Source organism: Schistocerca serialis, chromosome 1, assembly GCF_023864345.2.
Source record: "Schistocerca serialis cubense isolate TAMUIC-IGC-003099 chromosome 1, iqSchSeri2.2, whole genome shotgun sequence".
NCBI classification, from domain to species: domain Eukaryota; kingdom Metazoa; phylum Arthropoda; class Insecta; order Orthoptera; family Acrididae; genus Schistocerca; species Schistocerca serialis.
The window spans coordinates 1224021346-1224044940 of record NC_064638.1 but is presented as its reverse complement, the minus strand read 5'-3'; the positions used below and the strand labels follow the sequence as shown (position 1 = coordinate 1224044940).

The 23595-nt window shown below is 46.0% G+C and overlaps 1 protein-coding gene and 1 non-coding gene across 3 annotated transcripts in view; one reads left to right on the top strand and one right to left on the bottom strand.

The window, feature by feature from the left end:
• Nucleotides 1–23595, top strand: part of LOC126419073 (uncharacterized) — a 243582-nt gene that overhangs the window by 183744 nt on the left and 36243 nt on the right. For both annotated transcript variants that reach the window (XM_050086158.1, XM_050086165.1), the window contains exons 3-4: nt 5276–5411; nt 19125–19258. In XM_050086158.1, the coding sequence (XP_049942115.1) occupies nt 5276–5411; nt 19125–19258 (270 nt within the window). The remainder of the gene's footprint in view (nt 1–5275; nt 5412–19124; nt 19259–23595) is intronic.
• Nucleotides 3843–3917, bottom strand: Trnal-caa (transfer RNA leucine (anticodon CAA)). Its single transcript has one exon. It is a non-coding gene; the product is annotated as a tRNA-Leu (tRNA).

Here is a 23595-nt window from a genome sequence, read left to right as displayed (position 1 = left end):
AGGGAAGTGTCACCAACTCGGCTTGCATCCGCACACAACAGTCACAGTTCCTATACGTACTAAAGACCGTGGAAAACGACACTACGAAGACAAACGAACTATCGACACGTACTGCAGAACTCTACTGCAGATCCTGACGAAACCGCAAGAACTGTGTCTAATAAATTAGATTAATACGCATAGTTCCAAAAACCTAACTAACGAGGTACTCAGGTGAGACTAAATAATTCGCCCCAGTTTAGGACCTTGCACTATGTCAAAAAATCGGGTTACTTTCCGACACAAACAAAAACACGAGAACTGTGTCTATTAGATAATAAATAAACCCGCAAAAACTCACGGAACTTAGTTATCAAAGCACACAGATGAAATCATACAGTTCACTCCTTGTTAGGAACTCGTAAAAGTTACAAATTGGGTTGCTTCCCTGTTGCTGTTTCTGTCTCAGCCGGCTGCTTTCTATTGTCCTATGAGTCTGCTACACTCTACTTCGTTCAAAAACTGGTTGGGGCTCTCCTTTACTTCAGGTAGCAAATCAAGCTGATGTTAACTAGAGTTTGAAATGTGATTTCTGATGTTTCTCTTCTTTTGTCTATTACTTATGAAATTCTTCCAGCTCCCATTGTGTCTTCCTACCTCCAGCCTATCTAATGCAGAATATGCCATTTATAATTCTGCCTGAAGCGCACCAATTCATCTTCCCTGTTCCATGATTTTCTTGTCTCGACTATATGATAAGCAACACCATTGGAGAGCTTCTCTTACACTTTTTCAACTACCCTGCTGCATTTTCCCCCATTAAGGGCCAACTTACAATGACATAAATAGTTAAGGCACAACAATATCCACATTTTCACATATGACTTAAAATGTAGACTGTTATTTATTAATTCGTATGGCTAGCCCCCCCTCCCCCTCCACTCCCCCCCCCCCCCCGCTCCCCCCCCCCCCTCCCTCGTCGGGCAGACCATTCGCCGGGTGCCTGTCTTTCAATTTGACTCCACTTCGGCGACCTGCAGTCGATGAGGATGATGATGAGAACAGCACAATATTACTACACACATCCTCAAAAACAGTTGCACAACATCTTTTAAAAAACTGGCCTTTCAATAGCCACTAATAACAAATATAAGTATAAACCTTTACAGTCTTGGTAAGATTATACGGAATGAAACGAGTTAAGTAAAGATCCTTCCTTTTAACTAAGTACATCTACATTTATACTCCGCAAGCCACCCAACGGTGTGTGGCGGAGGGCACGTTACGTGCCACTGTCATTACCTCCCTTTCCTGTTCCAGTCGCGTATGGTTCGCGGGAAGAACGACTGCCTGAAAGCCTCCGTGCGCGCTCTAATCTCTCTAATTTTACACTCGTGATCTCCTCGGGAGGTATAAGTAGGGGGAAGCAATATATTCGATACCTCATCCAGAAACGCACCCTTTCGAAACCTCGCGAGCAAGCTACACCGCGATGCAGAGCGCCTCTCTTGCAGAGTCTGCCACTTGAGTTTATTAAACGTCTCCGTAACGCTATCACGGTTACCAGATAACCCTGTGACGAAACGCGCCGCTCTTCTTTGGATCTTCTCTAACAAATAGTCCAGATAAATATAGATGACAAGCATAACTGCCCACAAATTGAACAGTAATTTACCGGCACTAAATCCGCATTGGTAAACCAAGCAATAATACAGAATATTAAATAACAAATTTTGGGTAAAAGAGAAAATCCCAAAGGGAATCTTAAACCAATAAACAGATCATAGAACAACGGAATTCCACCAATTATATAGTGACGTATTCTACTGAACTCATTCGTGTAATCCCTTTCAAGTATAGCAACAATGTTTAGCAGAAAAAATAGTTATCTTAATAGTCAGTTTAAATTTCACGCAACAGTGGGCACAGCCCAACGGATGACCCACCCTAAAACAAGAGTGGCCAAACTACTAGCAACAGGAGACGCACCTTGCCACAGCCCGGAACACATTAACGAGATGAATCTCCAATAATTACGACACAGAATACTGAACTTCTGTCAACGACTGGGACGAGCAGCGACTCTGACGGGATACAGCAAAGTAGCGCAGAGCGTAAGACGTAGCTGGCCGAGCTGATGCCGTCCGAATATATTTCAGTCAAGGCGCCGCCCCCTGTATTGGTCAATCCGAAACTGATTGTGCCCGCCGCTCGTAGTACACTGTAACGTTAAAAGAAAACAAAGGACGGGCAACGAAACCAAAGGACACAACGCAAACTCCCTCATTTCAGAGTTTTGCCCCCTCCCCCCTTTACATTTATTACCCGTAACACATGTAAGACCTCAAACAAATAGCATGGAAAACTGTTCACGTCTTACAGTTCATAATTCTTTACGCTTACAGCTCAGATCCCAATAACAACCATTAGCCTGGAGAAGTAGACGGCCGGCCGAACCAAGAGGATAAAAGCCCGCAAAACAAGACATCAGAGTCACGGGCCCTTCAAACGGAGACCACAGAATCAATTATAAGGCACTCAAGTAACGTTACAAGAACATCGTCTTAAAACCAAACATATCCTGTGCAGTATCCTAGAATGACTCATGCAACCTTTACGTTATTCACGCTTAGTGCTTCCGCTGCTCAGCAATACTTCACAATCTTAACAGCACTCCTCAACATATATCGGAACCAACAGTGAATTCCTTATTCCCCCCATGCCGGGGATAATCACATACAAATCACTGTTTCCGCCTGTGAACACAAATGACGATCAGATTGATCACAAAACCCAAACTTGAAAGAAACAGCAGATGCCCACTGTCAGTAGCAGGCCATCACCACCAGCCCGCCGCCGACACACTCCTCAATCCATAACACAGCGCCGCGAGGAACCAACGCTCCTCCGTAACGGTCATTCTAAGGCTCGCCAACATAACATATGCCCAAGCAACGGGCAAGCACGATCACTACGGCGGAAAACCAAGACAACCATAGTCAGAAATGCCACGCTTAAATAGCGACCAGAAGAGGAAAACCAAAGGGAAAACGATCGCGCCAGCTCGAACGGGATTACTGCCCCTACTACACTCATGCTAATAAATTAAGGATAATGGCAGAATGTGGAACTACACAACGTGGCACTACACAAAACGGGCGCTAATAGCATAGGCGCATTGGGAACACACACGACACAGATCTGTAAATCCACGGTATTGGCGATAAGTTGAGAAAACCGCCCCGAAACACATTTGCTACAAAACGCCACTGTTTCCTGCGCATGTACCCCGACATCAGTGTGGGATATGATCATCATGCACATGTACACAGGCCACATAACTGGTTGGCGTACTCTGGATCAGGTGGTCGAGTAGCTGCTGGGGTATAGCCTCCCATTCTTGCACAAGTACCTGTCGGAGCTCCTGAAGTATCCTAGGGGTTTGAAGACGTGCAGCGATACGTCGACCGAGAGCATCCCAGACGTGCTCGATGGGGCTTAGGTCTGGAGAACAGGCAGACCATTCGCCTGATATCTTCTGTTTCAAGGTACTCCTCCACGATGGCAGGTCGGTGGCGCCGTGCGTTATCATCCATCAGGAAGAAGATGGGACCCACTGCACCCCTGAAAAGGCTGACATCCTGGTGTAAAATGACATCTCGATACACCTGACATGTTACAGTTCATCTGTAAAAGACATGCAAGGGTGTATGTGCACCAATTATAATCCCACACCACACCATCAAATCACGACCCCCGTACAGGTCCCTTGCAAGGACATTAAGGGGCTGGTATTTGGAATGAGATTTTCATACTGCAGCGGAGTGTGCGCTGATATGAAACTTCCTGGCAGGTGAAAACTGTGTGTCGGACCGAGACTCGAACTCGGGACCTTTGCCTTTTGCGGGCAAGTGCTCTACCAACTGAGCTACCCAAGCACGACTTACTACCCGTCCTCACAGCTTTACTTCTGCCAGTACCTCGTCTCCTACCTTCCATACTTTACAGAACCTCTCCTACGAACCTTGCTGAACTAGCACTCCTGAAAGAAAGGATATTGCGGAGACATGGCTTAGCCACAGCCTGGGGGATGTTTCCAGAATGAGATTTTCACTCTGCAGTGGAGTGTGCGCTGATATGAAACTTACTGGCAGATTAAAACTGTGTGCTGGACGAGGCTCAAACTCGGGACCTTTGCCTTCGCGGGCAAGTGCTCTACCAACTGAGTTCGAGTCTCGGTCCGGCACACAGTTTTAATCTGCCAGGAAGTTTCGGGTTGGTATCTCGTTCCTGGTTCACGCCAGGTGAAAACCCGGCGAGGTTCACTGTTCAGACTATACCTGGACTCGTCCGTGAACATAACCTGGAACCACTATCACAATGACCATGTACTGTCTTCTTGACACCAGGCTTTACGGGCTCTCCTGTGACCAGAGATCACTGGACTGCACCTTGCACGTCTCCAGGCAAATAAACCATGTCTGTTCAGTCGTCTGTAGACTGTGTGTCTGGAGAAAACTGTTCCAGCGGCTGCGGTAAGGCCCCGAGTGAGGCTACCTGCAGTACTCCGTGGCCGTCTGCGGGCACTCATGGTGAGATATCGGTCTTCTTGTGGTGTTGTACACTGTGGACGTCCTTTACTGTAGCAACTGGATACGTTTCCTGTCTGCTGAAATCGTTGCCCTAATCTTGAGATCACACTTTGCGGCACACAGAGGGCCCGTGCTACGACCTGCTGTGTTTGACCAGCCTCCAGTCGCCTAAGTATTCTACCCCTCATAACGTCATCAAGATGTGTTCTTTGAGCCATTTTCAACACACAGACACCATTAGTACGTCTGAAAACGTCTGCACACTTACTGGCTGCACCGTAGTCTGACATGCACCAACAAACCTCTGCCTATGTGGACTGCTGCCAGCGACACCGTGCGACGACCTCAGGTCAAATGCACCACATGGTCATACCCCGAGGTGATTTAAACCGCCCACCAGAGCGTTGTTGCACTATGTATCAGCATTATCCTTATTTTATGAGCATGAGTGTAGATGAGAGACTCCACCACTTATATCCTCATATTAAGAAAGGTTCTGATTATGCGAGTATGATCTGGTTACAGTTGTACGCCAAATGCCTACTGACTGCGCTCTAGATCGTTCTGTAGCCTTCTCGACATCATTTTCACGACACATGATCTCATTTCTTGATTGTGATCAATCTGTTGCCAGTAGTTTAACAGTAGATCTTTTCCGTGTCATATGTTTTGAAGTGAGTAATGTGCATGTACGGTGTTCGCAGCACCAGCGCTCGGACGACAAGAAAGTGGTGCTGCACAACCTCAATCTCAAGTCCTCGGGCGACTACCGGTGTGAGGTGTCAGCCGAGGCGCCGTCGTTCGCCTCTGCGCAGGCTGAGGGCCACATGGACGTCGTCGGTAAGTGCTCCCTCTTCTACTCTAAACAGTCATAGAGCTGAAAGAGCTGGTTGCGAAGTTTAAGTGGCTCACACACCGATGAGCGAAAACATTACGACCACTTGCTTAATAGCTTGTGTGTCCGTCTTTGGAAAGAAATACATCAGTGATTCTGCATACCAGGAGGCCGGCAGTTTCTTGATAGATTTGTGGAGGTATTTAGCATTAGATGTCTACGCAAAGCTGTGTAATTCGCCTAAAGAACGGAGCGCTGATTTGCGTTCGTGGCGCCCGATAGCGACCCATATGGGTTCTATAGGATTTACATTAGTCGAATATGGTCGTCGAGACCCGGCCCCGGATCGAATCCGCCGCTGCTGACCTCGATCTTGAGCGCCCATAAACCCCCCCTCGAATGCGCCTGGCGGATTAACGACGACGGCCGGCGTACCGTCCAGCCTGGATGAGGTTTTTAGGCGGTTTTCCACATCATACTAGGTGAATACCGGGCTGGTCCCCACGTCCCGCCTGTTACACGACTCGCAGACATTTGAAACACATTCACACTATTTCACGATTTACACTAGACGCAGACAGCTGGGGTACACTACGTCTGTCCCGGGGAGGATGGGGTGGCGGCACGAAGGGCATCCGGCCACCCCTTACAATTAACCATGCCGATTCTGCACTTAACCCTGCCGACCCTGCGCACAATGGGGGATAAAGTCGGTAGCAAAAGTAAGAAAGTAGAAAGAAAGAATACGGTCGTCGAGACATCGATGTGAGTTCACTATAATGCTCCTCAAACCACTATCGCACCGTTCTGGCTCCGAGAAACGGACATTTACACTGATGAAAGATGACATCGCCGCCGGGGAAGACATCAAACATGAATGGATGCATGTGGTTTGCACCTAACAGCACGTCTTCTGTTTCTAAAACAGGTCCCATGCAAGCACAGAAGAATGTCTCCTGCAGCATATTACTGCTCCCACCAACCTGCGTCCGTGGTACGGTGCATGTTTTAAGCCGCCGTTCACCTTGATGACGCCATTTGTGAAGATTACCATCGTCTTAGTGTCGCAAAAATGTGATTCACTTGAAGAGCCGACACGTTTCCATTGACCGACGGTCGAATCCCGATAGTCACTTGCCCACTGGAATCGTAATTGACGGCGTCGTTTGGTTGACATGTAAACACGTAGCCGTGGTTTGCTGATGAGCTCCTTGTTCAAAAATGTACGATGAACGGTGTGCTGTGCAACACTTGTGCGTGCACCAGCATTGTGCTCTTTCGGCAGAGATGCCACATATCACCATCATCCTACTTTACAAAACAGACAAGCCTCCGTGAAGCTGTGGACGTCCAACCATTTACTGCCCAGTGGTAGTTTCAGTGTCTTACCTCTTTCCGTAGATGTCCACGAGATTAGCACACGAACTTTCAACAAACTTCGCCGTTTTCGAGAGTGTAATAATAATCCACTCTTTGTCGAAGTCATTTATCTCAATGGATTTCCCCATTTTCAGTCCCATCTTCGCTAGGGTGATCCCCTGTCCGTGTCTGCTGTGCTTACAAAACTCTGTAACCTCATCAAGTGTCCGGAATGTTACTAGGCGGCATCAAAAAATGGCTCTGAGCACTATGGGACTTAACATCTATGGTCATCAGTCCCCTAGAACTTAGAACGACTTAAACCTAACTAACCTAAGGACAGCACACAACACGCAGTCATCACGAGGCAGAGAAAATCCCTGACCCCGCCGGGAATGGAACCCGGGAACCAGGTGGCATCCAACGTCATGGTGGGCTGTGGTCATAATAACTCTTCAGGCTTTTTCGGCGATCAAATGACATCTTAGGTAGTCGGATGTTCTGCCACATATCAGCATCGTACTTGCATTAGGATTTTTTTTTCCGCTTCTTGAGGATTCCTAAGCTGAGTGCTTAGGAGATGAGCACTATTCAGCCACGGGATTTTTGTTGTTCTGTTGGGGCTCCATTTATTTCTATTTCTGTGTGGGAGGAAGGGGAGAGGGCTTATGTCTCCCAATTGGGAATTTATTTGCAGGGAGTTTTGAGCTCCGGTATTCACCTTATGGCCTTAGAAAAACCTTCAAACCCCGGCTGGAGCTGCTGCTAGTTTAGCACCTTTTATGTTGCGCACTTTATTAGTGCTTGTCATCTCGCTGGTCGCTCGAGCCGTAGTCTTCCCACTTCTTGTGTTTATCTCTCTTCCAGTATGGGATGAGGGAGATGGCTTCGAATTTCTGTTTCTTCCAGGCGATGCTTTGTTGCGACTGTAGTCTGTCGGAGATATCGAGGATCTCCTCCGTCATGACTACCTGGTCCGTTGTTTGCATCTCTGGGCGCTGTCTGCCTAGTTTAACCTTTCCAGAGGCATCGGTTTGGGACGCCAGGGCGTCTTTTTGTCATCGCGTGCTGTCTGTGTTGCCCGTTCGGTAGTGATCTGGTGTCCAGTTTGTGTGGTTGCCACAATGACCGCTGGTGCGTCCACCTCCGCGGCCCTCGACTCCTCGCACGGCTGGGGGCGGGAGGCTTGCCTCAGCATGAGGCAAACTGCCTCTAACTCTGCCTCCGTCAGGACAAGGTCGATGCCTGCGCTTCGGATATTGTTGGTGCGCCGTCTTCTGCCACTGTGGCGACTTGGTCCACTCGGCGATTCTGAGTCGTTTGCCGTCGTCCGTTCGTGCGCAGCCGCTCGCCACCCCCACCAGTCTCACTGTCGGCGGTGGAGGCAGGCCGCGTGGGAGGGCGGCTCGCAGTCGTCTCGCCCATTGTCTTCTCTGGAGATGAGGCCACGGTTTTCTCTCGTCATTTTCTCCTATGTTTTATCTTCCTGGCACTATCTGCGGTGGCCTGGTTCGTCGTTGTCTTTCTGTACGGCGCCGTGGGCGATGAAGGCCTTGAAGCCACGCGAGCTGGCCACGTGTGGCCCACCACAGCAGGAGCACGCTGGTGGGACTTCTAGCGTCATTGGGCAGGTGTGGCTGTCGTGATTGCCAGCACATTTTACACAAGTCGCGCAGTTGCGGCAGTGTTTTGCCACATGCCCCTCTTGTGGACACTGTGGCTTCGGGTCGATCTCTGCTGGGAGAGGCGTCACTGTTACTTTGAAGCCCATGAGCTTCCTCAGCTCATAGACTTTCTCAGCGCGCCGCTTCTGCTGACCCTCAGCCTTTTCCACAGCTAGAATTAAGTGCGGTGGTCTCTTCTTATTTGTCCCATTATGTAGCCAAAATTCCACTCTCTCTAACTCCCGCAGGTACAGTCCTTATCTGACAGTGTCTTGCATAGCCAGGGCAGTCCTTTCGCGAGTACTCCGTCCATGGTTCTGCGTCGTTCGTCGGTGCTGCGACGATATGTGGCGCGAGGTAGCGCGAGTTTCGTCGCTTCGCACTCGCACTTGGCTTGTACCACAAGTAGCGAGTCATCATCCAAGCTCTTCACTTCTATTGCTGCGACTCGATCGAGGTGGTCCGCGAACTGCGTCCAGTCCTCACCCTGCAATTTGATGTAGACCGGGAGAGTCGGCGCTTCGAGGTTGCAGCGGTTCTCGGTGTGGCAGTGGTGAGAACATTCGTTCCTCCTTGCAGCGTGTCTTTTTCACTGGTGCTGCGCGAGGTGTCTACCACCAAGTGCTGGTTGTCGGAGCTGCCCAGCTCTTCAGCCGAGGTATTACATCCTCTCGCTCCGTTGGCCCGGTTTTCTGTGTCTTCCGAGTTTTTACGCTAGAAATAAGGGGCACCCGCCAGACCCGCCCCTGGGTGGTCCAACATCGGTCTGGTGCGTTTGGATTTCTGTCGTTTTCCGTCCGCTGCGGTTCAGGGTGTTGCCTGAGGCCGAAGCGGTTGCGTAACGGAGCGGACCTGTATTCGAGTGCGCTCTGACACAAAAACCTAATTTACCAAGGACAGGTTTTTGGGCAAAATTTTGTGTGTTCTCTTTTCACCACATCCGAATTAGGAGCAGGCTAGTGGACCGGGTTAGCCGATCTTGCTAGGATGCTAGGATTAGGGGACACCAGTGTGCCAGTGCCCCTCCCGAAGGTGGAAAGCTCCCGTTCCCCTCACCAAGGCAGTAACTGCAGGGAAAGAACAGATATCGGCAGCAGGACCATCTCAGGTACGGACAATAGCCAGACACACACAACAGAAAATGCAGAAAATACATACAAAACTAGATACCACGACGCACCACAACAGGATAATTCACGTCACAATGCTACTGAGCATCCTGTCACGGCCGGCCGCGGTGGTCTAGCGGTTCTAGGCGCTCAGTCAGGAATCGCGCGACTGCTACGGTCGCAGGATCGAATCCTGCCTCGGGAATGGAAGTGTGTGATGTCCTTAGGTTAGTTAGGTTTAAGTAGTTCTAAGTTCTAGGGGACTGATGACCACAGATGTTAAGTCCCATAGTGCTCAGAGCCATTTGAACCATCCTGTCACGCGCCAGGAAACTCAGAAAAATATCGCTACACCAAATGTTCTACACCCACCAATATGAACTCATCACCCAAAGAAACCGACCCTGCCTCGTCTGGAGAAGTGGAAGACGCCGATTGGCCAGAATAAAACTCGAACGGAAATGACGAACAACACTTCACAACAGTAAATTATAAAAGACAACACCGAAACACACATCAATCAACCGAAGAAAACGCCACGCTGAAATAACTACAAGCAACATATCTGAACCGATCTCGCCCGCAGACACTCATAAGCCAATAGCAGAGAGCAATGCAACAACCAATCGTGAACAAGCAGCTCCGGCGCCACAAATGAATTACCAGATTCCACTGATAACAATCTACTATACTGAAAAATATACCCTACTCAACAAAGCTTTAAAAAAACAACTTAAAGGAACTCTCAAAGCTCTGTATCAAGGAGATCGCGTAGAATACCACTTTCACTCGATTGAAGATCATGCAGCAGCACTCCAATTTTTCCGACATTATCATATCCCGTTCTTCACGCATCAAGCACATGAAAATAAAGAATTGAAGGTCTTCATTAAAAAATTACGAGCACAAATCACGGTGGGAGAACTAACAGTTGTGCTACAAGAGAAAGGATTCACATAGGCTATAGTTTACCAATTAAAAAAACGAGACGAAAAAACTAAGAACCTCATCCCACTTCCTAACCACTCCGTTATATTACCCAAAGGAAGAGAGAGTCACAAAATTTATGAGCTCAACTACTTACGACACACAAAAATCAGAGTAGAAGATTACGATCCTAAAGACGGCCTGTCACAATGCAAAAAATGTCAACGTGCCGATGACACAGCTAGATACTGCGAACTCCCGCCGCGGTGTGTCCGTTGTTGACAAACTGTACTGTACCACGAACATCTCCACCAAAATGTGTGAACCGTGAAGAAGCACAAAAAAATGGTTCAAATGGCTCTGAGCACTATGGGACTCAACTGCTGAGGTCATTAGTCCCCTAGAACTTAGAACAAGTTAAACCTAACTAACCTAAGGACATCACACACATCCATGCCCGAGGCAGGATTCGAACCTGCGACCGTAGCGGTCTCGCGGTTCCAGATTGCAGCGCCAGAACCGCGCGGCCACTTCGGCCGGCCCGAAGAAGCACATCCAGCATCCCTCCTTGGATGCAAAAAATACCAAGAACTTCTCAGAAAGTATAAAATTTGTAAGAACATGTCTCAGAACAGACCAAGACAAACATGACACATACAACAAGCTGCTCCTAAACCGCCATCCAGTTCACAATATGCCACAACACCCCGACCAGCAACAATCCAGCAACCATCCACATCACAACCAACCACCTGCCACTCATCCATCGGACAACAGAAGATCTGGACACAGAAGAAAACATCAATCAACGTGAGACTGGGACGGAACGATCCAACCTCTCCTGATCCACAACGCAAGAACTATTCATACTATTCAGATGCAGCTGCAAGCTCACTGACCTCAGCCACCATCATACAGCCCTTCTCATAAGCTCAACAGACATTGCGACACCTCTGACCAATCTCCAACAGAAAATCACATCTTTCCTCAGCCTAGTTGAGGGAGTTATAAAGGATTTCGTAGCGCCGTAAAATGGCATTCGAAATATCAACAGGACACTTTAAATTTTGTAACTGGAATACAAATGGCTGAAAACCTAAACAGACGGAACTAAACGAATTTAACGCCCGATTTAGACTCTACGTTATAGCAGTTACAGGAACGCATTTTACAAAGACGACGACCTCTGGAGTGCGCAATATGCATAACTATAGAACAGACAGAAAAGAGCGAAGCGGTGGCGGAACTGCTATATTCATTAAACGAAATATCGCGCACCATTACAAAACTATACCACCATTCCAGTCGTTAGAAGCCACCGCAGTTACAGTACACACAGCTATAGGAAACATCACAATAGTTGCAGCATACATTAGCCCAAATAAACAGGTAATAAAAGACGATCTCACTGCAATATTCCATCGTTTTCCAAAAGCCGAGCGGGGTAGCCGTACGGCCTCAGGCGTCTTGTCACGGTTCGCGCGGCTCCTCCCGTCGGAGGTTCGAGTCTTCCCTCGGGCTTAGGTGTGTGTTGTTCTTAGCGTAAGTTAGTTTTAGTTAGATTAAGTAGTGCGTAAGCCTAGGGACCGATGACTTCAGTAGTTTGGCCCCATTGGCCTTATGACAAATTTCCAATTTCTTTTCCAAAATTTTAATGATAGTAGGCCTGAACGTAAAACATGATTCCTGGAACTCGGTAAATACGAACCGAAATGGACGACTATTATACGACATTCAGAACGAATTTAAATGCACAATTCATGGTCAACATCAACCTAAAAGAATTCCAAGACGTTCCAAACCAAACAGCAGACGTCTTCGACATAGCCCTGGTCAGAAACGTCAGTCGTAACCTTCACTCGTCACCGTCAACGATGTCTCTTCCAACCAGTCCTAGGAATGATCCACCGGGCAGCTCTACGCATACCACCACCACCACAGCAAATACAGATAAATTCGGAACAATAACAAAGACATCTAACCAACAACTTCCGACAAACAATGAATGTAGAATCTAAAACCAGAATAAACAAAGCAATAGAAGTCTTAACCAACAAAATTAAAACTGCTGAAGAAAAGACCTCAACAGCAACCACAATTCCAGAAGCACACCACGGGACATTTCCACCGCTATTAGAAAATCTAAAAACAGAAAGAAATAGATACAGAAGAAGATGGCAACAATTCCACAATCCACGAGACCGACACGAGATGAAAAAAATATCCCGCGAACAGCGTAAGAGAGACATACACTATGTGATAAAAAGTATCCGAAAACCCCAAAAAATCATACGTTTTTCATATTAGGTGCATTGTGCAGCCACCTGCTGCCAGGTACTCCATATCAAAGATCTCAGTAGTCATAGGACATCGTGAGAGAGCAGAATGGGGCGTTCCACGAAACTCACGGACTTCGAACGTGGTCAGGTAATTGGTGTCACTTGTGTCACACGTCTGTATGCGAGATTTCCACACTCCTAAACATCCCTAGGTCCACTGTTTCCGATGTGATAGTGAAGTGGAAACGTGAAGTGACACGTACTGCACAGAAGGGTACAGGCAGACCTCGTCTGTTGACTGACAGAGACCGCTGACTTGAAGAGCATCGCCAGGTGTAAGGGGCGCAAAAATTGGATGACTGAACAGTGGAAGAACGTTGTGCGGAGTGACGAATCACAATCCGATAGCAGGGTGTGGATATAGCGAATGCCCGGTGAACGTCATCTGCCAGCTTGTGTAGTGCCAACAGTAAACTTCGGAGGCGGTGGTGTTATGGTATGGTCGTATTTTTTATAGAGGGGGGGCTTGCACCCCTTGTTGTTTTGCGTAGCGCTGTCACAGCACAAGCCTACATAAGCCTACATTGATGTCTTAAGCACCTTTCTGTTTCGCACTGTTGAAGAGCAATTCGGGGATGGCGATTGCATCTTTCCACACGATCGAGCACCTGTTCACAACGAACGGTCTGTGGCAGAGTCGTTACACTACAATAACATCCCTGCAATGAACTGGCCTCCACAGAGTCTTGACCTGAATCGTACAGAACACGTTTGGGATGTATTGAAACGCCGACTTCGTACCAGGCCTCACCAACCGACATCGATACCTCTCCTCAGTGCAGCACTCCGTGAAGAACGGGCTGCCACTCCAAAAGAAACCTTCCAGCACCTGACTGAACGGATGTCTGCGAAAGTGGAAGCTGTCAACAAGGATAAGGGCGGGCCAACACCATTGATCACATAGTATAGAATTGGGACAGCAAACCCGGAAGGATAAAATGGCAGCCTTCGTGTTACACACCCAAGACGAGTGGAAATTAATTCGAAATACCAAACAACCACCACCATCCCACACAGCAATCGACGGACCAGACGGCTTAATATTTGATGTACTAGAAAAAGCAGAACATTTTGTAGAAGAATACAATCAACAAATGTCATTACCGGATAATGATCTAATCGAAACTAAATAAACTAAATAGAAAACGAAGACGACAGAATCTAATACCTCCTACACCTGAGACATCAAGACCACTACTCACAACACCAGCAGAAATAAAGAAAATTATGTCGTAAACGAGAAACACAGCTCTAGGCACAGACTAAATCTCCAACATTCATCTCAAAAATTTACCAAGAAAAGCAATAGTCTTACAGACACGTATAATCAACAGTTGATTACTATTCGAAGACTTCCAGACACGTGGAAAATAGCTAAAATAATTCCTATACCAAATCCAGGAAAAAAACCATCAGAACCGACAAACCACAGACCAATAAGCCTCCTACCGACTTTAGCAAAAATCCTGGAAAGAGCCGTCCCAAAACGATTACAATTCTACCTAACAGAGGAAAATATTATGCGCCCAGAACGATTCGGCTTCACATGTAAATTATCGGCAGAATTACAACTAATTAGACTCACACAGTACATCCAGAAGAACTTCAACCTCAGTAAGTCAACAGCAGCGGTATTCTTCGACATAGCTAAAGCTTACGACAGAGTCTGGAAACAAAATTTAACATTTAAACTTTATCAAGCAACTCCCATTCTGTTACATTAAAGGCATAGACAATATTTTACAAAACAGTTTTTCGTTACTATGCTTGGCCAAAGATCACCTATCAAGACACCAGAACCAGGAATGCCCCAAGGTTCCGTCATTTCGCCTATATTATTGAACCTAAAACATCAATGACTTACCTCCTCTCCCAAACGTAACACTAAGTGTATACGCAGACGACACAACCTTATTAACATCTGGCCGCAGTACCGACATAATAATAATAATAACAGCCCAGAGACAGAAGGATATTATGAAAACATGGGCACAACATAATACAATCACTTTCAATGCAACAAAAACTGCAGCAATATTTATCACTAAAAATGGAAACAAAGACTACGAACTCAGCTCCAAATAGCAGAGCAGAATATCCCATGGTCCGAAGAAACGAAATATTTAGGAATTCATCTCGGCAAAGCACTAACATTGAAAGGCAGCACAATAGATCGAAAGAGAACAGTTAAAAAAATGATGAACGCGCTCATACCATTCTTCAAAAGCAGAGAGTTAAACACAGAAACCAAAATAAAACTATACAGATCATCAATCCAACAGACAATCCTCTACGGAGCAGCAGCTTCTGGCAGTACTTACGTAACGAACATCAAACAACTCCAACTACTACAGAACACCTGCCTGAGATGGTTTCTCGCGGTACCTTGCTAGACAAGAGTCGCCGAAATCCATCAAGAATTAAATGAAAAAATACATTAAGGAAAAAAATCAAAGACCATGCAGAACAAAAATTCCAAAAAATTGACACTAACAGAGACAGAACATGCAACTCGCAGATGATGCCACAGTAGACCCACAACCACGGCACAGATAGAGAGTCTGAAAATCTATAATATCCAGATAACACTACAAAATTGTACCTAAGAAGACATTCCATCTGACGACGATAACTAACAAGTTGGGCGAGAACTTCAAGAAGAAAATCAAATAGACAAGACTTCGACAGAGAACAGAATAACAAAACCGAAAATCTAACAATAAGAAACGACAACAAGACAGAAGAACCAAGGACCCGTAGGAGAGCCGAAGCGCTTCTAAAAGTGCTAAAAGCGACAGTGCAACACCTATTCTTCCTCACTACATAAAAACAAGTAGAAACCGGTAAAGCTGGGCGCACCTGCGCACAACACATGACGAAAAAAAAAAAAAAAAAAAAAAAAGGCGGCAACGCTCCAGCAGATGGCAGTGTGCGGGTGTGGACTGCAGGTGAACGCCTGGTACCTGAGATAGAAATCCAAACGCACCAGACCGAAGACGGAACACCCAAGAGCGGGTCTGGTGGTCGCGGGCCACAGAGGGAACACCCAGAACCGCAGTGGACGGAAAACGGAACGGCAACGATCCAGAAGATCGCAGTGAGCGGTCGCGGGCCTCAGAGGGAACGCCTACAAACGCCGGTGGAGGGGAGAAAGGTAACAAACATAAATACTGGACCAGATCCACTCGAGGATTAGTCTAAGGTCGCACCTGATGAAAGTTACGAACTACGTCACCGAAATATCGCGCAAGTACGACGCTGATATCCGGCAGAACACCCGAAAACCCAAGGTGTCAGTGGTCATGATGTTTTGACTCACATGAGTAGGTTACGCGTGCGTGGAGCTCTCTTAGGAAAACAACGTGAACTGATTGATTTTTCGTCTCACTAGAAGCAAAAACGTTCAGTTGTATTTACTGGTTTCGATTGTCGCAGGAACAATAGAGCATTAACGTAGCTTCATCCATTTGTGCTTTACTGAATGATGGGACAACAGCCGATATGTATATTAAAAATATGAGGAATACCGTCAATCGTAATTTCATTTCCAGTTCATTTGCCACCTGTGCCCGCCGTTCAGTATGCCATCTTGAGGCCCCTCAACCGCTGTCTGGTATAGAGGATATCAAGACTGTGTATTGTAAAGCGGAAACCGGTAGCCAATATACTGGAGATGAAATTGGAGATGCCGGTGTTCTTGACGTTTTTAACGGTACTGGGCTATTCATAAGCGCCTCCAAAGTTCAGTAGACGACTGCGCAAAACCAAAAAGGCTTATAAACGGATAGGACATCTCTCGAAGTTTCCTAATTGCACTACAGGTGCAGAATAGAGCCGCAATTGCGGTGCTGAAAACGTCTATATGATAGTCAAATTCTCTCCAAACACGTCCTAACACGCATGGTCGATGTCAGCGACCGCACTAATTATCTTTCCTTCATCTCTTCCAGTGTAAGTGTTAGTGGAGGTAGGATCACATGGTCTGTGTCCTAACCCTGTACGAAGAAATCACATGCAGACGACAGTAAGTGCCACCGAAGAAGAGGAGATTCATGATGCGAAGCACGTCAGATTCAATAACATTCAGATAATCACGAAAGTTTGTTGGTTGGTTTGGGGTGAGGGGACCAAATAGCGAGGTCATCGGTCTCATCGGATTGGGGAAAGGATGGGGAAGGAAATTGGTAGTGCCGTTTCAAAGGAACCATCCCGGCATTTGCCTGTGTCGATTTAGAGAAAGCATGGAGAGCCTCAGTTAGGATCGACGGACGCGGGGTTTGAACCGTCGTCCTCCTGAATGCGAATCCAGTGTGCTAACCAGTGCACCACCTCGCTCGGTCCTCGAACATCTGAAAGAAAGTATGGTGGAGCAGCGTCTTGTTTGCAAAATAAAGTCTTCACTGTCTTGATGTAATTGTGGCATAACTCATTGTTCCAGCATATCCAGGTATGCAATACCAGTTACAGGTTCCTCTGCAAAGAGAGCTTTTACACAGAGTATAGCACAGAAGATGTTAACTCTGTATAAATCACAAATGAGTTCATGTCTCATGAGGATCTCTCGAGCATGTTACGAAGGTTCACCTTTCTATACAAATGAAACGTGACTTCATCACTGAATACCAACTGATGTGGAAGGCCACTACTTTCTCCCATTTTTGGGGCAGTGTACGAATCCAGCGTCGAAATAATTGTTCATCTTTTGAAGCGATCCACGCATCGCTCCAATTTGTGACTTCTTCATGAGATCGGAAGTGTTGGTCAGTCAGGCCATGCGCCATTGATCTAAACAGGTGACAGTCAGAGGGAGCAATGTCTGGAGAATACGGCGGGTGGGGTAGGACATCCCATTTTAACGTTTCCAAGTACGTTTTGAGCTCTTTAGCAAGGTGGGGTCGGTGCTGCAAAATCACTTTATCTTGCCTCTCACTGTATTGCGACCGTTTGTCTTTTAATGCTCTGCTCAGACGCATTAATTGCGTTCAATAACGAGCACCCGTTATTGTTTCGCTTGGTTTTAACACCTCATAGTACACGACGCCGAGCTGGCTCCATTAAATGCAGAGCATGATCTTGGACCCGTGAATATTCGGTTTGCATGGCCGGGATATCCTCACAATTTTTTGTGTTTAGGGTTATCTTAATGAACTCATTTTTAGTCCCCTGACACAATGCGATGCAGAAATCCCTTCCGTTTTTTCCTTTGAAGCAACTGTTGACGAACACACAAACGCCGTTCTACGTCTCTTGGTTTCAGATCACACGGGACCCAAGTTCCTTTTTTCTGAATCATACGCATAGCCTTGAGACGTTTTGAAATGGGTTGCTGTGTCACTCCCACTAATCGTGCCATTTCTTCTTGAGTTTGACGCGAATCTTCACTCAGCAATGTCTCCAATTCTGCATCTTCGAAAACGTTCTATCTTCCATCACTATGCCGGTTTACGACGTTAAAATCGCCGTTCTTGAAGCGTTGAAACTACTCGCGACACGTTATTTTACTAATAGTGTCCTTACCACACGCACTTGAGAGCATTCGATGAGGCTCAGCCGCTGTTTTCTTCATATTGAAACAAATCAGGAACACCTCTCGCAAATGACGAGAATTAGGCTCGTAAACTAACATTTACAACCAAGAACACCTTTTTGATGCAGACACAAATCGAGTAATGTTTGAACGAGGATTTGTCGACCGAGGTCCAAGCTAAGTGCCTGACGTCTGCGATCTGTTTCTTTCGACCGCTCCTTACCGTTGTCGCCACCTATCGGCAAACGGCGGAAGCAAATCTGTACACCTTCAAATTTTTTAAATATTTTAATTTTCAAATTAAGAAAGGTGTTCCATCAGTATCAGGATTCTAAAAGTGTTCTGTCAGAGGAACCATTGCTATCGATCCACCCTATGGTTGTCATGCTCAACGTTATACCGGAGGACGATGACGCCGAAGAAGAGAAGACACGAGTTGCCTCTACATACATTGTGAACTTGAAATGCTCATGAATATTGTGCAGGTGTTTCGAGATCTCTCCTGGTTTTTCGCGGCCATGCATAGCGACATAAGCAGACAGGCTTTTCTGGAGCGGTAACCGACGTACATCCCAAGATTTCTCTGTAGAACAACTTTTTTTGGCTAAAGTTAATCGATTTCCCGTCGCAACGGTTTCTATTAGTGAGAAGTTGTCCAATCTGTGTCTAGTGGTCCCTGTTCTTTCAGAGTGTCTAGGGGAAGAAAAGAGTAGTTGTAGAGACCAATACTGTATCAACTGTTCCTTAGCGTAACTTCTGCCGGCGACTAACAGATGACTCTATCCATCTGCAGCTCTTCCCAAGGACGGGCCGCACATCTACGGCGAGGAGCGGCTGTACCAGGTGGGCGACGAGATCAGCCTCAACTGCACATCCGGCAAGTCGCACCCGGCGTCGGAGCTGAAGTGGTTCATCAACGACCAGCAGGTGACTGCACAGCAGACTTTATTTCGTACTATGATACTCACTCATGGGAAGAGGTATTGTAGACGACAGAAACTGACTATACAGAACCATTAAGCAGAAGACACTACCACTATGTACTATAAACCTTTTATGGTTTTCATGTTTTAGCTATTACCGCTTATTTTTTTATTTATTCAAATGAAACTATGTTGTTCCAGAAACCTTTTCAAGTTTCAAACATCTGTGATGAATATACGCAGACGGAAGCGCCGAATGCAAATTTCTACCAAGACCGGGATTCGAAACCGAGTCTCTCGCTCAGTCGTCAGATGCGCTAATCAGCTACGCTACGCTGGCAGATTCGCATTGTACAACTGCGTGACATACCCTGTCATGCCTCCCTCCTCAATCAAAATTCCCATCCACGCTTCATTCGTCGTTTCAGTCTGCATATACAGAGTATTTCGGTACGAGCGGGAAAAACTTAACAGTACCAATTGAGGCAAGGATCCTGGAGTCGGACAAGCCTTCTAAAAGGTGTAATAGGAATAAAATCACATTACTGAGTACTTTTTTATTTATATTTGAAACCTGGTTGGTAGGTACTCAGAGAGCGCACAGTATAAGGTTACGATTGTGGATGGGGCCTCAAACAGTCACTGTGAGTTGCACAATCAAACATACAACTTTATTTTTCTAAGAACCTCTAATTTACACATGGCTTTAAAAGACCACAGTTAGACAATACGGCTAAGGGCCTAGTTAAAGAAAACTTGAGATGCTTTCTGTGCTGAAGACCCAAAACCACACCAACACACCAAAAATAAGAACGACTGAAGGCCTGGCTTGGAAATCAGAAGCAATTAAAAATATGAGGTAACAATTTTTATTAAAAAAAAAAACAAGCAATTGAAAACAATTAGCGGCTGAAGGCCGACACTACATGTTTAAAGGACAACTATAATTAAAATACGTTAACAAACAATTTTTTTCTAACCAAGAAACTTCTTTTTAAACTTGCAACAGAATGGCCAAAAGCCAAATTAGAGAAACATTAACTTATTGCATGGCTGAAGGCCACAAACAAATTTGAAACAACGGCTCAAGGCCTGAACAACAAGTCAGACAAACAATTTAAAATGAAGCCCTTCCTTCTTATAAAAATTTTTCCTTTAACGTATACACACGGCTGAAGGTTCAAATGGTTCAAAGGGCTCTGAGCACTATGGGACTTAACATCTGAGGTCATCAGTCCCCTATAAATTAGAACTACTTAAACCTAACTAACCTAAGGACATCACAAACATCCATGCCCAAGGCAGGATTCGAACCTGCGACCGTTGCGGTCGCGCGGTTCCAGACTGTAGCGCCTAGAACCGCTCGGCCACACCGGCCGACGGCTGAAGGCCTTATTAAAAGGGGTTCACGTAAATCCTCGGCTGAAAGCTACACATGACACATAAAACAACTAACGGTTTAGGGCCTGGATTACAAAGAATTTCAGATAGAACAAATTTTAAAGAAAAATATTTTTAAAAAATAAAATTAATCTTCAAAAATTTTGCACGGCGAAAGCCTTTATGTAAAATTTAAAAAGAACTGAATTAATACACGGCCGAAGGCCTCGCACAATATTTCAAACTAAAATGAAAATCCCAATATAAAACAAACAGAACAAGTGGTGCTCAGAAGTGTTCCAAGACTCGCCTGAGAAGGTAGCTCAAACATAAGGTGAGGTGAGACAAGAAGCCGAGAGTTGAAGTTAAATAATCGGATGGCGAGCCAAGCTAGGGACGGCCCAAGGACCGACCAACAATTTAACCAATTCCGTTCCGTTCGACCAACGACACAACGATGAAAAATATCGGCCCAGGACGAGGATACGAACAGCACTACGTTTTCAGAAACTGGCGTCTAAAAACAGCAAAGGGAACAATTACCACTCTAAGAAAAGTATGAACCAAACAACTTAAAAGGCTGTCGAACTACACTCCATGCCAGACAGAATCAACACGATGAGGAAAGGCACACTGCCGGAAAACTACACTAACGACCAGGGCAGGTAACTAGGGCGTTAACGGCCACAGGGCAGCAAGTACCGCTGGTGATTTAATTAATCACAATATAGGAAGACCCCTGAAAAAAGTATGGGTAAGCTATAGGGAGAGACGGGTTATATACAATATGTACAACAACCAAGAGGGAATAATAAGAGTGGACGATCAAGAACGAAGTGCTCGTATTAAGTAGGGTGTAAGACAAGGCTGTAGCCTTTCGCCCCTACTCTTCAATCTGTACATCGAGGAAGCAATGATTGAAATAAAAGAAAGGTTCAGGAATGGAATTAAAATGCAAGGTGAAAGGATACCAATGATACGATTCGCTGATGACATTGCTATCCTGAGTGACAGTGAAGAAGAATTAAATGATCTGCTGAACGGAATGAACAGTCTAATGAGTACACAGTATGGTTTGAGAGTAAATCGGAGAAAGACGAAGGTAATGAGAAGTAGCAGAAATGAGAACAGCGAGAAACTTAACATCAGGATTGATGGTCACGAAGTCAATGAAGTTAAGGAATTCTGCTACCTAGGCAGTAAAATAACCAATGACGGACTGAGCAAGGAGGACATCAAAAGCGGACTCGCTATGGCAAAAAAGGCATTTCTGGCCAAGAGAAGTCTACTAATATCAAATACCGGCCTTAATTTGAGGAAGAAATTTCTGAAGATGTACGTCTGGAGTACAGCATTGTATAGTAGTGAAACATGGACTGTAGGAAAACCGCAACAGAAGAGAATCGAAGCATTTGAGATGTGGTGCTATAGACGGATGTTGAAAATTAGGTGGACTGATAAGGTAAGGAATGAGGAGGTTCTACGCAGAATCGGAAAGGAAAGGAATATGTGGAAAACACTGATAAGGAGAAGAGACAGGATGATAGGACATCTGCTAAGAAATGAGGGAATGACTTCCATGGTACTAGAGGGAGCTGTAGAGAGGGCAAAAACTGTAGAGGAAGACAGAGATTGGAATACGTCAAGCAAATAATTGAGGACGTAGGTTGCAAGTGCTACTCTGAGATGAAGAGGTTAGCACAGGAAAGGAATTCGTGGTGGGCCGCATCAAACAAGTCAGTAGACTGATGACCAAAAAATAAAATAAAAAAAAAAAAAGGAAGACGGCTGCACGATTTCGCCGACTCCAACACATCATACATTGCTGCTAGTCCGAACGGCTCAGGGAGCGACAACCCGCAAATGAATGAAGAGATGTCACAATAGCTGAGGTTTCATAACAGGTTAACTGATCACTCAACTTCAGCGTCCAGATTCAGTGGGCAACGAACTTTGTCGCTCTCGTAGTTAGCGCCTCATGATCTGACAGCGCGTGCTGTCATACGAAATCGCACCCCATACCATAACTTCAGGTGTATGTCCAGTGTGTCTAGCAGACAGACAGGCTGGGTGCAGGCCATCAACTGGCTACCTTCGAACCAAGACGTGGCCATCACTGGCACCGAGGCAGAACCAGCTTTCATCACGAAACAGAACAGATCTCCGCCCTACCCTCCAATGAGCTCTCACTTGATACCACCTGCCTGGGGTCAGTGGAATGGACGCTACAGGGCTTCTGGCTCGGAGCTGTCCTTGAAGTAACCGATTTGTAACAGTTCGTGGCGTCACTTGTCCTCTGTAATTACTGCATGGGCTTTTATCTCCTTTTTAAATAATTGATATCAGTCTACCTGAGCCGGCCGGGGTGGCCGAGCGGTTCTAGGTGCTACAGTCTGGAACCGCGCGACCGCTACGGTCGCAGGTTCGAATCCTGCCTCGGGCATGGATGTGTGTGATGTCCTTAGGTTAGTTAGGTTTAAGTAGTTCTAAGTTCTATGTGACTGACGTCCTCAGCAGTTAAGTCCCATAGTGCTCAGAGCCATTTTTCAGTCTAGCTGTTTTCCAGTCTTTGGGAATACGCTTCTTCTTCCAACATTCGTTGAAGAGATGTAGCAGTCGTTGGTGTTGTATCATTCCTCCATATTTTAATAATTCAGCATTAATGCCGTCTTTTCCTGTTGCTTTTCGGTTCTTAAGCGATGTTAGTGCAGATGTTAATTCGTCAGAGTGTATTTCATGTAATCCTTTCTCGTCTAGTTGTTCAATTTCAGTTTCTTGTACTGTGTGATCATATCACAGTTTGCTGTAATGATTCATCCACTGTTCTTCTTCAGTACTATTTATTGGTATCTTCCCTCTTTCTGTTGTGTTTAAGATTTTTAAAACCTTATATGCCATTTGTTGTCTACTGTGGATATCACGTTCGATATTAGAGATAAACCTACCTCATTGTTCCTGGTG